This window comes from Elephantulus edwardii, unplaced genomic scaffold, assembly GCF_000299155.1.
Source record: "Elephantulus edwardii isolate Elephantulus edwardi_28Jun2011 unplaced genomic scaffold, EleEdw1.0 scaffold00037, whole genome shotgun sequence".
In the NCBI taxonomy this organism is placed as follows: domain Eukaryota; kingdom Metazoa; phylum Chordata; class Mammalia; order Macroscelidea; family Macroscelididae; genus Elephantulus; species Elephantulus edwardii.
In genome coordinates, this window is record NW_006399787.1 from 20,560,998 (window position 1) to 20,578,001 (window position 17,004).

At 40.6% G+C, this 17,004-nt stretch overlaps 1 protein-coding gene across 1 annotated transcript in view; it reads right to left on the reverse strand.

Moving 5' to 3' along the window:
- RDH12 (retinol dehydrogenase 12 (all-trans/9-cis/11-cis)) overlaps positions 1–8,746 on the reverse strand; it is a 10,530-nt gene extending 1,784 nt beyond the window's left edge. The window contains exons 1-6 of the mRNA XM_006884755.1: positions 8,679–8,746; positions 6,943–7,061; positions 6,160–6,315; positions 5,357–5,461; positions 4,292–4,501; positions 1,780–1,969 (exon numbers count right to left, since the gene is read on the reverse strand). Of these exons, the coding sequence (XP_006884817.1) occupies positions 1,780–1,969; positions 4,292–4,501; positions 5,357–5,461; positions 6,160–6,315; positions 6,943–7,061; positions 8,679–8,746 (848 nt within the window). The remainder of the gene's footprint in view (positions 1–1,779; positions 1,970–4,291; positions 4,502–5,356; positions 5,462–6,159; positions 6,316–6,942; positions 7,062–8,678) is intronic.
- Between the last annotated feature and the right edge of the window lie 8,258 nt (positions 8,747–17,004).

The window sequence follows — 17,004 nt, forward strand, 5'->3', positions numbered from 1 at the left end:
CCTAAACCCTGCTCTATCCTGTGCCAATCTCATTGCCTCTGACACACCCATCCCGATTACCCCAGTCACTGAATCAATCCATCTCATTTATGTACTATATTAAAAATTAAATCACTATGAAGAAAAAGTGAAATCTCCACATAGTTCAAGAGAACTGTTAATTCAAACAGAGCAAAGGAATGCAGCATGATGTAAAATCAGTTAAGGTATGTGTCAGCGGAGTGTCTTTTCTCCATGGCTATTTATTCTGAGTTCTGGGAAAATCATTTGAGAAGGTGGACTATATGAAGAGGAAGGTGGCCTCGGGATTGGAGGAAAGTTCATCAAGAGCCTGCATTATGCAGATGACACAAACTTGCTTCATTGAAACAGTGCTCAATGTCAAGCACTACTGTCTTCAATATGGATTATATCTCAACATTTTTTAAAAACCCAAAAATCTTCACCATTGTATCAATAGACAACATTGTAAAAGATGGAGAAAAGATTGATGCATTGCGTCAACATTTTACTTGGATTTGTAATCAATATCCATAGTAAAATCAGTCAAGAAATAAAAAAAAAATAGGTTTCACTGGACAAACATACTGTCAAGGACTTCTCCAAAGTACTAAAGAGTTGAGGTGTCAGTTTAAAGGCTAAGACATGTTTGATCCAAGTGTTTTAATTATTTATATGTGGCTGGAAGTTAGACAATGACTGAGGATGATTCAATGCCTTTGAATTGTGGTGTTGAAGAAAAGTACTTGATATCCTATAACTTCCAGAAGAATGAATAGCTATAGCTTAGAGGAAGTACAGCCAGGGAGCTCCTTAGATCAAAGGAAATATACTGCCACTGAAAACCCACTGGAGAGTCAGCTATGAGTCTGTTCCTACAGGACAACACCTAACAACAATAACAAGACACTCAGAAGAATACCAAATATACTGTAAAAACTCAAGCAATCTTAGATTATCAACTTCCCTATTGCTGGGCCCTTAAGTTGATTCTTACATTCCTGTGTAAAACATGTGGTTCTAATCCACCAACTGCTCCACAGGAGAAGGATGAGCAGTCTCCTCCTGTGTGATTAGCTGCCTCTGAAAACCCACCAGAAGGTCAGCTATGAATCGGTTCCAACTCTACGGTACACCCCAACAACCTGCTTCATTAATAAATGATGCATAAATGAACAACTCTGAACAAAGTGGGGTCAAGCCATACAATAAAGTTGTTGTGGTTGTTGTTGATTGCCGTTGAGTCAAGCATGACTCATAACAACCCTATGAACAAAAGACCTGAAGCTTAATCCTGGGCTACTTTCTCTTCCCAAATTCTGACCGCCCACCGAGTTCATTGTAGAATTTAACGCTGAAATTTCTATCCAATGGATAGTGCCAATTGTGGCAATGTTGGGAGGGGAAAAGTTCACAGTTAGTAGAGCCAACCTTGCCCTGGTGCAACTTGTGTTAAGTGGTATTAAAGAACTCATTAAAGAAGTCAGCCAGAAGCTTCAAGGAGGAGAAATAGAATCCAGAAGGCCTTTCAAGGTATAGCCAACAGGGACAGACTTCTACAAGAGCTTGAAGAAAGTCAGAGAATTTGCATGAACATATGGAAAGCACATATAAAGTAAAGCCATAGATCAACTTTTCCCAAGTTTCTAATTTGCCTTCAGGGGAATTACAACATTTGGTTTTTAAGTACAACTTTTACCAGAAGACACAAATTCTACCACCGGAGTGCAAAAACCAGGAAGACCTGGGCAGGAAAGAACCGTGCTGCTTCCCACGCACCTGAAGTACTTGCCACTCAGGGGTTCCAAGCCCTCAGCCAGCGCACAGTGCAGGCTGGTCTGCGCACCCTCGCGCGCTGTCTTGACGAATGGGGAGAAGAGCCTCCAGAGCAGACACAGGAGGAATGAATGCCGGACCAGCTCTGAGCGGACGACGCCCGGGTGCACTGCAAAAGTGGTGACTCCGGTGCCTAGGGCAAAGAGAACACAGTTAGATCAGAAGCACACTCCACACCCAGGAACACAATGTCCCTGGCCGCTCAACAGCCACGTGAGAAGAAGGGGCTCTGGACGTGAGTGGTGCCCCCAACGTTCTGAAGGACCCACTCCTAGCCTTGCAGACTCACACCAGTACCTGAACCAAGGCAGAAAAAGCTTTCTTTCACGGAGCACCTGTGGAATTGACCCACCAACCTTTTACTTGGCAGCCTAACACCTAATGCACTAAGCTACCAGGGCACTTTCACATATGAACAATGGTATCTTTGAAATATAAAAGGGGTTCAAATTCCTAGTTCCTCCCTTCTGTTGGGATGGGAGGAACTAGGACCTGTTTTGAACTACATTTGCCTGTTGTTGTTGTTGTTGTTGTTGTTATTTACCATAGAGTTGGAACTGACCCAGAGTTGACCCTCTTAATTGCTCAGGACCAGATTGTCCATCTCTCTCCTGCGGAGCAGCTGGTGGCCTCAAATTGCTTACCTTTGGGATTGTAGCACAGCTTCTTGCCACTAGGCCACCAGAGCTCACATTTGCTTGGCAAGCAAATTTTATGAAATCAGAATGAGGAACACCGGTGGGGATTATAATGGTTGCATGTCTTCCAAAGACATGATGTTTGGTATTCCTGGGGTTACCACTATTTCCAATACATACTATGTTCAAGGACTATGTTAGACATTTCCCCAGCATTAGCTCATTTAATCCTCAAAGAGGTTTCTAAAATAGGCAATGCTATACATTACCTCTTACACATCTAACGAGCCCTGGTGGCATAGTGGGCTATGTATTGTGTTGCTAACCCACAGGTCAGCATTTCGTATCCATCATGGAAGAAAGATATCCTCTCCTAACTCATAGTTGACCACTGAGTTTCAGAGGCTATAAATCTTTTTTTTAAATTTTTATTTTATTTCATTACTTTTTTTGTGTGTACCATCAAATCAGATCTGACTGATACAGGAGGAGATTGTTCCTCCTTCTCCAGCAGATAATCTGGTGGGTTTGAACCATGTACCTCTGAGATTACAGTGCAGCTTCTTGCCACTAGGCCACCAGAGCTCGTCTGTAATCTTTTTTATTTGTTTTCAAGGCTGTAAATCTTAACAGGAGGAGAATGTCTATATTTCTTCTGTAGAGTGACTAGTAGATCCAAAACGCCAGAGAAGTGTGGTCTTTGAGTTTACAGAGCAACTTTCTAAGAACTAGACCACCAGGGTTCCCATATAAAGCTTTATAGCTTCAGAAATTCAATGGAAGGTCAGATATGAGTCAGAATCAACTTACCAGCTGTGTGTTTGATTAGTATTTAATAAAATGAGTTACGTATATTGCCCAAGGTTATACCTTGTACGCTGGAAGGTCAAGGTCTGAACTGGATGTAAAGTAAGAAACCCTGGAGCTAGACTGTTACATCTTAATCTTGGCTCAGTCAGGCCTCTCGCTTGGGCAAGTTTCTTATTCTCTCTGTACCTGGCTCTTCACTTGTAAAGTGGGGCAAATAATAGCACCAACCTCATAGGAATATTGTGAGTATTCAGTGAATTAAAATTTATATAGAACATGGTAAATACACAGCCCTCAAATACTGTTATTATTCATTTTTATGGTTCTTCTACACTCATCATTCTGCTAAGAAAGACCATTGTTCCCCAATTCTTGATTTATTCACTGTAAAAAATGAGCCCCCCAGAGTTGTAGATGTCAGAGTCAGAAACTCAAAACCCCAGAGGAACATGGAGTCAGTGGATGAAGGGCTGAGCTCATGTCATTTTACAACAGAGGAGATGAAGTCAGGGGAGGGTAAAGGACCTTGTCAACATACACACATGTGGCTAACACGTGGCAAACTAGGACCCAGGGGTCATGCATAAAGCCTTGTAAGCTCTGTGGTTCCGCTTACCATGGACCCTCAGCAAAAAGCAAGCAAAAGAAAGCACCCTGAATTTAAAATTGCCCCTCTATAGGCCTGGTTCCTTCACTTGCCATGTAACTTTAGGCCTAGTGCTTCCTTATAAAGTAGGAATATTAATGGTCATTTTACTTGTTCCAAAGATTGTGGAAAAAAATCAAAGGTACCTACAGATATTAAATAATATATAGTATAAATGTAAGGAAGTTCCCTACCTATATTCAATTTTAAAGTTGCTAGGGTCAAGAACAACAACAACAAGGGTCAAGAACTCTATTTTCATCCCATCTATACTCTATAATCTCATTCTCTTGACTTCAGAAAAGTCTGTGAATCTTTAGGCAAGCCTGAGGACTTTTTGCTACTTTGACTTTTGACTTACCTTGGAGCTTCTTGGCCAGCTGTCGAGTAAAAAGCACATTGGCTAATTTGCTGTGGCAATAGGCAAAGATCCGGCTATAGTACTTCTCACCATGGAGATCATGGAAGTGAATCTTGCCAATGTGGTGGACCACAGATGACAGGTTCACCACCCGAGCAGGGGCAGACCCCTTCAGCCGCTCCAGGAGCAGGTAGGTGAGAAGGAAGTGGCCTGTGAGGACAATCAGAAGGAGAGAATGAAGGGTGGAGTGACAGCCCAGGTCCAGGGCGTAGTAGCTGATGGTAGGACTTCAGCATTAACTTTCTATCATCTGATGTTAATGAATGTGTTGCTATGAGTAACTTCATACTAATTGTTAGTCACTGAGAGTTAGTGGATTCTTCAAGGTAAGGGGCCAAAGCTAGACAATATTGATTTAATCTTTACTCATTTGTACCTCTGCCCTTGCCCTAGTCAGGAGTGATGCACACCTGCTTGCTTCAGATGCTTTGGGCCAGGATTGCATAACTCTAGTGACAGGTGCCCTCATGTACAGATGGAAGGGTAAAAAAGTCAAGGGAAAATAACATTTGCCTAGGATCAGAGAATATGCTCTATATTCCCCTCCCCATGGCCATCACCTTTAACTCTGAACTCCATCCAGCCTGTCTAATAGCTTAAAAATTTCCCAATTCCTCACAGCATGTCTGCATCCATGGAACAACCCTTGGCTTGCTTGAGGCCCTCAGCTGTGAACATGACCCTGCCCTCCAAGCCCAGATTCCTGAACCCTCCAAGCTTGGTTCTGCCTGACAAGTTTTTCCTTGCCACTGCTTCATTCAAGTATAATATTCTTCTCCAGGTATCACTTGAGATTTCCGATTTCTTAATGGCATCAGTAGAAGCATCTTGCTTTCGTGGTTTGGTTAGTAGGACAATAAAGTAAAATCTAATGAATTCTATCTATGGAATCCTGGGCTCTATGAGGATCACTCACTGTGGCTTCTCAACACTAGGATAGTTTCATCTTTCTGCAGAGAAAAAGGTGAGGTGTGCCTCTATTTTCAGCCAGTCAGTGATATTTACCCAGGTGGTTGACTCCCAAGTGAGTCTCAAAGCCATCAGCTGTCTGGGAATATGGACACATCATCACGCCTGCATTATTGATCAGGATATGGAGCTGCTTTTCCTCTGTAAAGCACAACCAAAGAAACTGTTGGTTAGCAAGGACTCTGTTAGCAAGGACCCTGTCACAGTCCAATGTATTTTTGCCCCTTGCCTTTGTTCTTGACCTCAAGGAGAGAGGGTTTTGATTGGATCACCCCATTTGGACCCAAATCAGTGAAACTCAACAGCCCTTGTCCTAAGGAATAATGTTGAGCCTCTAATTCTAGTCACTTACATCTTCCTCAACACGATTCATTCATTTATTCAACAAATGTGTATTGGTTAACACCTCTGGGCCAGGCCCACTCTAGGGAACACTAGAAATGCAGTGGCATAACAAGACAGAGAAGGATCCTGTTCCTCATGATATTCACAGTTCTGGCATCAGTACAATATCATCTGGTACCTATGGTCACAGAAGGTTAATTCTCAGAATGAAAGAAGAGAGGCAAGAGGGCCACACCTTGATGCCAATGTGCAAGCCTAGGCAGGAGCAGATACCTCCAGCCATCCCATTGCTGAGGTAAAGAGGAGATAAGGATCCTGCCCAGCTTGTCCATCTGCTGTCCCTCTGCCAAGTCCCTGTGCTGCAGGTTCATGTGGCAGAACCTGCCCAGTAGGATCAGTAATGGTTCTGATGTAAGAGCCAGAGATGTCCCCGGTTGGACCAGCCACTCCCTCATCCAGTTTCCTGCTTCTCTTGCTACCAATCCAGCCCTCACCTGCCAGAAAGCCCTCAGCAAAGGCTCGGATGGATCTGGTGTCTGACAGGTCCAGTTTTCGCACCAGCACCTGGGAGTTCTTCGTATCTGCTCGGATTTCGCTGGCAGCAGACTCCCCCTTCAGCACATCTCTGCAGGCAATGTAGACTCTGGCTCCTGGGGTCAAAGCACAATGAGAGATCCTAGGCTGAGAAAGAACTAAGGCAGCTTGGGGACTGACAGAAAGAGCATTCTCTCCAAAGCCCTCCAATGCGGTTTTCCCCAAAGCCATCACAGGATTCTCATAGTCATACTGTCCGGTCATATTGCTATCAACTAGCATCACTCTGGGAAGCCTCATTAATACACACTGCCAGAATGCAGCTTTATTTATGTTTAGTTAGTTATCCTCTTTTGGTGGTCTAGTGGTAAGAAGCCATACTGCAATTCCAAAGGCATGTGGTTCAGATCCACCAGGATGGGCAATCTCCTCCTGAGTGATTCAGAGCCTCTGAAAACCCACTGGAGGGTCAGCTATGGGTCACTCTGACTATAAGGCACAGAACAACAAAACCATTCATGGACACAGTTGTTTTCCTTACTTTTATAGGACAGGAAAGGAGCAGGAAGATTTCTTTAAAGTCACAAAGGAATTTGGGGTCGTTGCTGAACTTGAATGCCAAGTTCTTTTAATTCCTGGCCAGAGCCTCCACACCCAGGAAGAAAGACAAGGACATGAGAAGCCAAGCCCCCCAGAAGTAGGGCAGGAGGACTGGCTATGGTGATCAACGAGGGAGTACTTGCCTCTTCGAGCGAGCTCTCTGGCCGTCTCCTTGCCAATGCCTGTATTTGCGCCTGTGATCACTACCACCTTCCCAGGAAGCTGCACAGTGGTTTTACACACCCCACCAGCAAAGAACTTCCTGCGGACAAAAGAAAAGGAATATTCATGTGCCATCCTTCCCAACCTCAGACTTAGATACACAAACCTTTCATTTGTACTTACTTTTTGCCTCGCTCATTGCCATTGAGTTGGAACTGACTCGTAGCAAACACTAAATCACACAGGAGGAAGTTGTACAGTGGACTCGAACCACCTGCCTTTGGGTTTGCAGCACAACTCCCTATCCACCAGGCCACCAGAGCTTCCCGTTTGTAGTCAGGAGACCCAAAGAGGATCATCACTGGGGGGGGGATCCCTAACAACAAACCGACAAAAATCACTCTTCCGTGCATCAACACAAGTTGGAAGCTCACGTGTCCCGAAGCTAGAAATAATCATTTGGACAGAGTAGGTGTTCCTGAGAGCACCAGTGGCTCTGGTGGCTTAGAGGCAAGGAGTTGTGCTGCCAGCCCAAAAAAGGCACAATGGTTCCACTCCACCAGCTACCCTACAGGAGAAAGATGGCACCATCTCCTCCAGTGCAATTACTGCCTCTGAAATCCAACTGGAGAGTCAGCTATGAATCGGTTCCAAATCATTGGTACTCACTGAGCCACAAGCAGCGGGGACCTTGATTGTTATATAGCAAAGCTATCTAACTCTTATCTCTAGAGTTTCCCTGAGGTCGGCTTCTTCCTCTATCCTTCCTTCAAATCATATCTGCAATGAACTGTAGTTCATTGTAAACCTGAGCTGTAGGTTTTCATTAAGCCTCATCAATGAGTAATTAATGAGCAGTGCTCTCCAGAGACCCCATCAGATGCCTCTCCAGTTTTAGAAAGCTGGTGTCTTCGGAGGCTTTCTTTCATCACACTGCAACCACCAAACCTCACCACAGAGCACCTGTTTCCCAGAAGGCTGGCTTGACAAGTTACCAAAAAGAGATCTGAATAGGGAGAGAACTAAGCCATCCTGAGAAACCTCTAACTTCCAGGCACCAGACAGACCAGAGGCACTTTATTACATAAATAGGTCAATTGCTTCAATCCTCTCAGCCATTCTGTTAATATCCCCATAGCATAATGGAGAAAAGTGAAGCTGATAGTTCAAGTCACTGACAGTGACAGAGCCAGAATTTATATTTTAGTTTCTATACCAGGACTAGAGCAACATCTTGCTTTAAATATGTCCATTTAACCTTCTTTATTATTAACAGTTTTAAAATGCTCTACTTGGAACATGCTATCCTTGACACTTCCAGAAGTCCTGCAATAAAAGAGCCATTCCAAAATATTAACTGAGGGTAGACTTTTCCCCTAGTCAGCAATGGCCAAGATGATAACCTGGGAGGGTCACTCGACAGCAAAGGAAGATCCTCATAACCCCAGGGAAATAGTGTGTGACCAAGGACTCCCACCACCTTCATTAAGTCAGTCACCCAGCCTCCCACTAGCATCAGAATTCAGACTTGTCCCTCCTCCCTCCACCTCAGGTGTCTGCTTCTCAGTTTTCTATCAGGGTATCCATAACTACTGCTTCCTTCCTGCTTTTTCCTTCCCTTTTCTCCGTCCACTTACTTCTTATCTTTTCTTTCAGCTTCTAGCTCCCAATTCAGGGCAATGGAAAATAGTTTGTAAGATGCTGAATTAAGACAAACCTGATAACTGGAGCTGCCATGTATAGGAAAGAAAGTACGGAGGTAAGCAGTCCCAAGGTAATTAGCATCTTCTGAATTTCCTCGGTTACTGCTGCTTTTGCAGCTGCTTCAGTTCTGACCTCAACTATGTTTCTGGCTCCAGCTTTTAGCTGCTTCTTCTGTCACTCCCTGACGCTCAGCAACAGCCTGGCTTTAAGCACAGCCCAGAATCCTATTTAAATCCGAGAGCTGTCAGAGCACAGCCTGCTGGGACATGTAGTCCACACCACCCTCCACCCTACTCACTAAGGAACCCAGGAAAGTTTATAAAGTTGTGCAGCCAGATATGAGTTGGTTGCCTCGGGTAAGAAGCCGTGCTGCAATTCAAAATGCATGTGGTTCAAATCCAACAGCTGCTCCATGGGAGAAGGATGGGCAATCTCCTCCTGTTGGATTAACTGCTTCTGAAAAGCAGTTCCCATAGTTGGAACTGTATTCCCAACAATACGCAACATGGAACTATGTTCTCGACAGTACACAACAATAACAACAAACAACTGTTAGTGGGAGAGAGAATATGAAGTAGCTAGATGCTGTAGTAGCTAGATATTCCTACTCTGACCTATTTATCATATATATATAGATATATACACACATAGATGTACACACATACATACACACAAGACATTGTCTCAAACACTTCTATTCCTAGAAGACAGACTATTTTTAACTTGAGCAACAGACTCCATGATATTTTAAATACTGCTGTGATGAAAATAGAAGGATAAAGAAGACATTTCCAGAAAACTGGTAAGAAAAATTTCAGAAGTGTTTACCCTCAGTGAGGAGGGTCAATGAGCAGGAGAGGGCGTGCCTGGAGCCAGGGAGGGTGGTGCTGCTGGTGGTGGTTTGTTTTGCTGAGCTGGGTAACACAGGTGCACTCACTCTGTGAAAATTCATTGTGCTGTTGTCTTAGAATTTATACACCTCTCTGTGTTTTATTTTGTTGTTGGTCAGTGCCTTCTAGCCATCTCTGCCTCATAGACACCCTTTGTACAAGAGAACAAAAACTTTCCCTGGTCCTGCACCACCTTCACAATTTCTAGGGCTTTTGAGCCCACTGCTGCAGTCATTGTGTCAATCCAAGAATCCTCCTTTTTTATTGACTTTCTACTTTACCAAGCATGATGTCTTTCTCCAGGTACAGACGCCTCCTGATAGCATACCCAAAAATGTATATTATGAAGCCCCAGTAGCCTAACTCCTAAGGTGCATTCTGGTTGCACTGCTCCCAAGATAGATTTGTTTGTTCTTTTGGAAGTTCACTGCATATTTAATATTCATAATTCATAGGCATAAACTCTTCTGTCTTCCTTCTTTTTAATATAAAATTCTTATTTTATTCTGGTTTACTTGTAAAGTTTGTATACATTATTTTTCACACCAGATCTTTTCCATTTCCTTAACCCACCCCTCCCTTCACCCATCAAATTATGAGATCCAATGATTACCCCACATCCTCACCCCTCTGCTTGCCCCCCCCTCTGATCCTCATATAAGTTTATTTCTTGTCCAATGTTCACATGCACATGAGGTAATTGAAAATGCTTGAGTCAGGCTGTCCTCAAAATGACATCTTTGTTCTTTGGCATTTTAAAGTGGCCCTTGGCAGATTTGCCCAATACAATATATTGCTCACTTTCTGGACAGCTACTTCCATGCATAGTGAATGTGGATCCTAAGAAAATTAAATCCGTGACAACCCACTATTTTCTCTGTTTATCATGCTGTTGTTTACTGGTCCAGGTTTGAAGGTTTCTGTTTCCTTTATGCTAAGGTATAATTCAAACTTAAGTCTCTGGTCTTCAAAGCCTCATTTTCAGCAAGCAGGATTATGACATCTGCATATTATTGCATGCTATTAACAGGTTTTCCTCCAGTCTTTATGCCTCTTAATTCTTACAGTCCAGTGTCTCAGAATATTTACAACATACGGATTGTGTAAGTGTGGTAAAAGGATACAACCCCAACACACACCTGATTTTATGTATTCATTTTTCTTTCTTTTTTAAAATGTTTATTTTATATTGGTTTATTTACAAAGTTTGTATATACTGTATTTCACACTATCCTTCATTCACATGTCATTTTTATTTTTAAAAAGATTTATGTTAGTGAAAGTTTACAAATCATATAGTATTCTAATTCAATCATTCATAGATGTTTTGTTTTAGAACATAAATAAAAATGTATTAGTGTCACACTAGTCCTCAGCCCTCAGCCTATAGGCATGACCAAACATTTCAGTATTTTATAATTCCAGCACACCCAGATGCTGGTGGACTTTGGGCCAGAGACCGTCAATTCATCTGGCAAGTCCCCTCTACTGACACTCACTTGAGATGAAAAGAAAGCCATAGGAGCCCTGAGTGTGGACTTTAGGATGGCCTCTTGCGTCTTGAGAAGGGACACGTATAAAACGCTCGGGGATTTTATGGGTTTTTTTTTTCATCCCAAGTGGGTGTCAGCAGAGGGGACTTGTCAGATGAATTGGGGGTCTCTGGCCCAGAGTCCACCAGCATTTGGGCGTGCCAGAATAGTAAAATACTGAAATGTTTGGCCACACCTGTAGGCTGAAGGCTGAGGACCAGTGTGTTCTAGGTCGTATAGCCCTGATCTGTTCACTTGCTGTACAGAGGTAACTTGTGGTTGCTGTGAAACTGAACACTGTGACACTGATGTGTCAAATGTGATAATGATCACCGATGGTGGACAGTGTTTGGTGAAGTTCCCTCATTAAAACAAGCTTGGAAGAAGTGGCATCCAATTCTGAAATAGCTTGCCTCCGGAAACTCTATGAACTTGGAGAAACAATGAAAGTTATACAAGTGTTCAGGTCTTTCATTCATAGGGTCACTGTGAGTCACCTACAACTCAACAGCACTTAACAACATTAGTGTCACTAACCAAAACATCTAATAAAATCCTGATTGTATATTGCCTTTCCCCTCACCTAACTTATCTATTTATTAAATTTTGCTCCCTCACCCTCTCTTCTGATTCCTGTCAACTATTCAAGGTCGATCCTATCCATCTGTAAACCTCTCCTTAACTTTTTATATTAATGGTCTTTTTGTAACTGTAATTGTTATATCACAACCATGCAATTATATCAATTGTATTTTAATTAGCATAATTTGTTCTAGATTCATCCCTGTTGTATAGTATTTCACAAATTCTTGATCTTTTTTAGTGATGCATAATTTGCCATTGTAGGAATATACCACAGTTTCTTTAGCCAGTCTTCTGTTGATGGACTCTTGGATTGTTTCCACCTCTATTTTTGTAAATAATGCTGCAATAAACGTAGGTGTGAGTATGTTAGTTTGTGTTGCTGCTCTTATTTCTTTGGGAGATTACTTTGTAGTGGGAATAGTATTTCTACTCTAAACTCTCTAAGGAAGCATCCAACAGATATCCATTGTATTTGTACCATTTTATATTCCCACTAGCACTATATGAGGCTGTCAATCTCTCTACAGCCTCACCAGCATTTGTTGTTTGATGTCTTACTGAATATTGCTATTTTTGCTGTGGTAAGATGTTCTGTCTCATTGTCAATAGCTAATGGCAGAATTCTGGTGGCATAGTACCTTAAAAGTTGTACTGCTTTGTGCAATCTGTGGGCTCCTTTTTGAGTCTTGCAGAAGTCTTTTGATATGCATAAAGATTTCATTTCAGGAGGTTCTAATCTCTAGCTTATCATTGATTGTTTCTTTTCAATTATACTTGATATTTTTGCCATAACGTAGCCCTCCAAAGTTTGCCCTAACTTTTTCTTGATGATCTCTATAGTTTTAGGTTTTATGCCAAGTTCCTTAATCCAGTCTGAGTTAATGTTTGGGGTTTTTTAATATGCTGTGAGATAAGAGTCTTTTTTTTAATTTTCTATACAGGTATCTAGTTTTGCCAGCACCTTTTGTTAAAGAGGCTATCTCCCCCCCCCCTTAATGGATTTCATCTCTTTGTCAAAGATCAATTGCCCATGTTCTTATTATATGCTGTTGAGTTGAATACGACTCATAGTGACTCTGTAAACAACAGAGCTGAACCCTGTCCTATCCCAAACCATCTTCATCATCTCTGACATACTTGTTGCAGTCACTATGTTAATCCATCTTGGTGAGAGTCTTCTCTCTTCTTCTGACCTTCCATCTTCTATCATGTTGTTCTTCTAATAACATGCCCAAAGTATGTGAGACAAAACTTCACCATTTTTGCCTCTAAGGAGCATTTGTATATGATAATGCTCTATAATTCCACATTCTATTGGGATCATCATTTTTTTGAATGGGTACAAATATGAATCTCTTACAGTTGACTGACCAAGTAGCTATCTTCCTAATGTCTTGCCATAGAAAAGTGTGCACCTCCAACTCTACATCTATTTTTTTTTTAATATCTCAATTGGCATTCCATCAATTCCTGGAGCCATGTAGGTTTGTTTTAATAAATGCCTTAGACTTCTTCCTTCAGTACCATTCATTTTTGAGCACACACTATCTCTTGAAATGATTAAGCACAATCTCTGTCATGCTTAAGTTCATTGTTGCAGTCTTTGTGTCTGTCCATCTCATTGAAGGTCCTCTCCTTTATTGACTCTCCATCTTTCCAATCATGATGTCTGTTTTCAATGACTGGTTCTTTTGGAAAAAAATATGCCCGAAGTATGTGATAAAAAGTCTCAGCACGCTTACCTCTTAGGAGCACCCTGGCTGTATTTCTAAAACAAGTTTATTTGTTCTTTTGGCAGCCTGTGTCAATATTCCTCACCCACACCAATTCAAAGGTATCAGTTCTACTTATTCATCATCCTACTTTCACAAGCATATGAAGTAACTGAAAACACCATAGTTTAAGTCAGATGGATCTTATTCTTTATACTGGCCTCTTGCCTATCTGTCACTTTAAAGATTTTTTTTATTGCCTTTCCTTATCTTTTTTAGTTATTTTATGCTAGTTTATTTACAAAGTTCAAGTACATGTATTTCATACCAGATTGTTCCCATTTCCTTCACCACCCCCATAGTATACCTGCCCAATGCACTACATCATTTCATTTGACTGCTATTTCCAAGAGTGTTGATTGGGGACTTAAGTAAAATTAAATCAGTGACAAATTCAAGCTTTTCTTCATCTGTCATAATATTGCCTGTTGATCTAGTTGTGAGGACTTTGGTTTTCTCTATGTTGATATACAATCCATACTGAAGAACAAGTCTTTGTTCTTCTTCAGTAAGTGCTTCATTTTTAGCAAGCAAAATTGTTTCATTTACATAGTGCAGGTTGTGGATGAGTCTTCCTCTAATCCTGATGTCACATTTTCCTTAATATAATCCAACTTCTCAGATTATCTGTTCAGCATACAAATTGAAAAGGTATGGTGAGATGATACAACCCTGATGCACTTTTTCTAATTTTAAAGCATGCAGTATCTCCTTGTTTTGTTCAAATGAATGACTTGTGCAAGCAACAAATGATGAAAAATCAGTAGATTATCATAAATCAAATATTTCTACTGAAAAACTCCTGCTGCACCTCACTGAAAGATCTTACATGTCCCTTGCATCAGTGTTTTCAGTCATGAGGAATTCACTGGGTCTTCTCATGCTCCCATACCAAACTCCTACCTTAAACACAATGCAAGTGTATAGTCTGTATTTGTTCTGTCAAATAATAATTATTTGCATTATTTTTCTTTTATTTTAAACAGTAATATAAAATTTAAAACTTCACTCTTTTTTAAAAGGAGTAAGGGTTTACTTTCTCTATGTAACTTCTATTAGCTTTACCTTCCAATAGGTACATTGATATTTGGGCCAAATTATTCTTTCTCATGAGAGACTTATGCAAATTATGGGATATTTAGCAAGATCCTTGCTCTATAGATGCCAGTGGACCCTGTTCCTACAAGTTATGGCAACCAATTAATTTTGTAGACACTATCAAATATTCACTAAGGGGTAAAATCATCCTACTTGTGAACCACTGCCCTTTAGGTATAGATGGTACAGAATAACAGGATGATAGAAGCTCCAGTATGCCCATTATTGAAAAGGAATTAGCACTCATTCATGTTTTACTCAGTAAAAATGAGTATGTATGTATTTACTTATTTATTTTCTCAGTTTGGAATGGTTTTAAGCCTAGCACATAGATATAATACTGTCTTTTAAAAAAATTCAATCTCCATTTCTTAGAAGTTATTTGATGAGAAAATGCATTTTTATTGCACAGCAATTCATTAAAACTTTTTCAAATAACATTTGCTGAAATTCAATACATTTTACTCAGTGAAGTGAAACAGACAAGTATTTTTTTAAGTAGAATATTAAAAGTAAAATGTTTGGCTCCTGGGATTATATCCATTCTTGGGGAGTTTCTAACGTAGAACAATTAATAATATACGATTGGAATATATATTTTCTGATCATTACATGGAAAAGGCATTTATTTTGATAAGCAAATTTTAAGACCAAGCCTAGGAATCAAGAAAAGGAATATCCTTTGATTTCCAAGAGTAGATTGTCATTCTACCCTGTGCTTTTGACTCACCTCCAGCCAACCTAACCTGCCAAGGAAGCTAAAGTACTGATCATCTCTTGATCATTTTGCCCTTCAGAACATTATCTTCTTTAGAATTCTAATTCTGATTGTCATCATTACTATGGCTGGGATTTTTTTTAACACATATGCTTCAAAACTACAGCATGCAAAAGAACTTTCTAGGATAATAAGAAAATCTGTATCTGTTAGGGATCTGAGTTACATAGTCTATGGTTCTGTTAAAACTCAGAGAATGGGGTTGGGGAAAACCTCACAAACCCCCTCTCAGACAATCTACACTGAAGATCTATGCATTTAATTTTATGTAAATCTTACATTAAAAGAAACAAACGATAATGTTCCATTCCCATTAATGATATATATTCTGAAGTATTTCTAGGGGAGGTGCATTGATGTCTGAAATTTACTTTAAAATATATCAATACAATAAGATGAATTGGTTCATATAAAGGATAAATAGCTATGTATTATTAAAAACAACAAAAGACCTGTGTAGAACCTTAGTGATGGATATACAGATATTTACCATAACATTCTATAAACTGTTCGAATGTTTTAAAATGTTCATATTAAAATATTGGAAACACATATACTCCTTCTGACACACAAAATTAAGAAATGAAATATTACAGAAAGCAAATTTGGAATATATGTTGTTGTTCTGTTCTATCAAGTCAATTACACCTCATAGTGACCATATGCGCAGTAGCTCTGAACCCTGCTCTATCCTGAGCCAATCTCACTGTTACTGACATTTCTACTGTCATTACACCAGTTATTGTGTCAGTACATTTCATCCAGGGTCTTCCTCTCCTGTGCTATCCCTCTACCCTTCCAAGCATGCTATCCTTCTCCAAAGACTAGTCTCTTCTGGCTACATGCCCAAACACAAGAGTCCTTGCCTCCAAGAAGCAGCTTGGTTTTCTTTACCTCTCCAGGACAAACCTGGTTTTTTTCTCTTCGCAGTCCATGATATATGTTCAATACTCTTCTCCAGTACTACAACTCAAAGGAATCAAGTCTTCTTCTATAATCCCTAGTCATTATCCAGCTCTCTGATGCATAGAAAGTAATTGTGAAGACAATAGCCTGGATCAGAAGCACCTTAGTCTCAAGACTAACATTCTTGCTCTTCAGCACTCTGGTCAGGTCCCTGATAGCAGATTTTCCTAATGCACTTCATCTTTTCATTTCCTGACTGCTAGTGCTAAGAGTGTTGATTGTGGAACTGAGCAATCTATAACTGTTAACAATCTCAATCTCTTCTCCATCTACCATGATGCTGCCAACTGACCCAATGATAAGAATCTGTTTTCTTTTTTTTAATTAATTTTAATGAAAGGTTACAGAGACTTAGGGTTTCCATTCATTCACTGTTGCACTTTTCTCCCTGCCCACATCCTCCCCCCAGTTCGCTCTTCTCTTTGACAAGTAAAAGAAAAATTCTTTTGTTGTTATACCATCTCTACCCCCAAGTCCACTCCAATATGCAGTCTTCGTTCTGGACTCCTTTCATGACAATAATACCTAATCATATATCCCTTTTAAACAGTTCTCTCTCTCATCTGTTTCAATGGTGTGTACATTATTTATACCCTCTTTCTAAGTCTTCCCTCAACCTCAATGTCAGTCCCGTTTTACAACAGTGGCCTTATGCAGTATTTGTCCTTTTGTGACTGAGATATTTCACTCAGCATAATGTCCTCCATGGTCACCCATT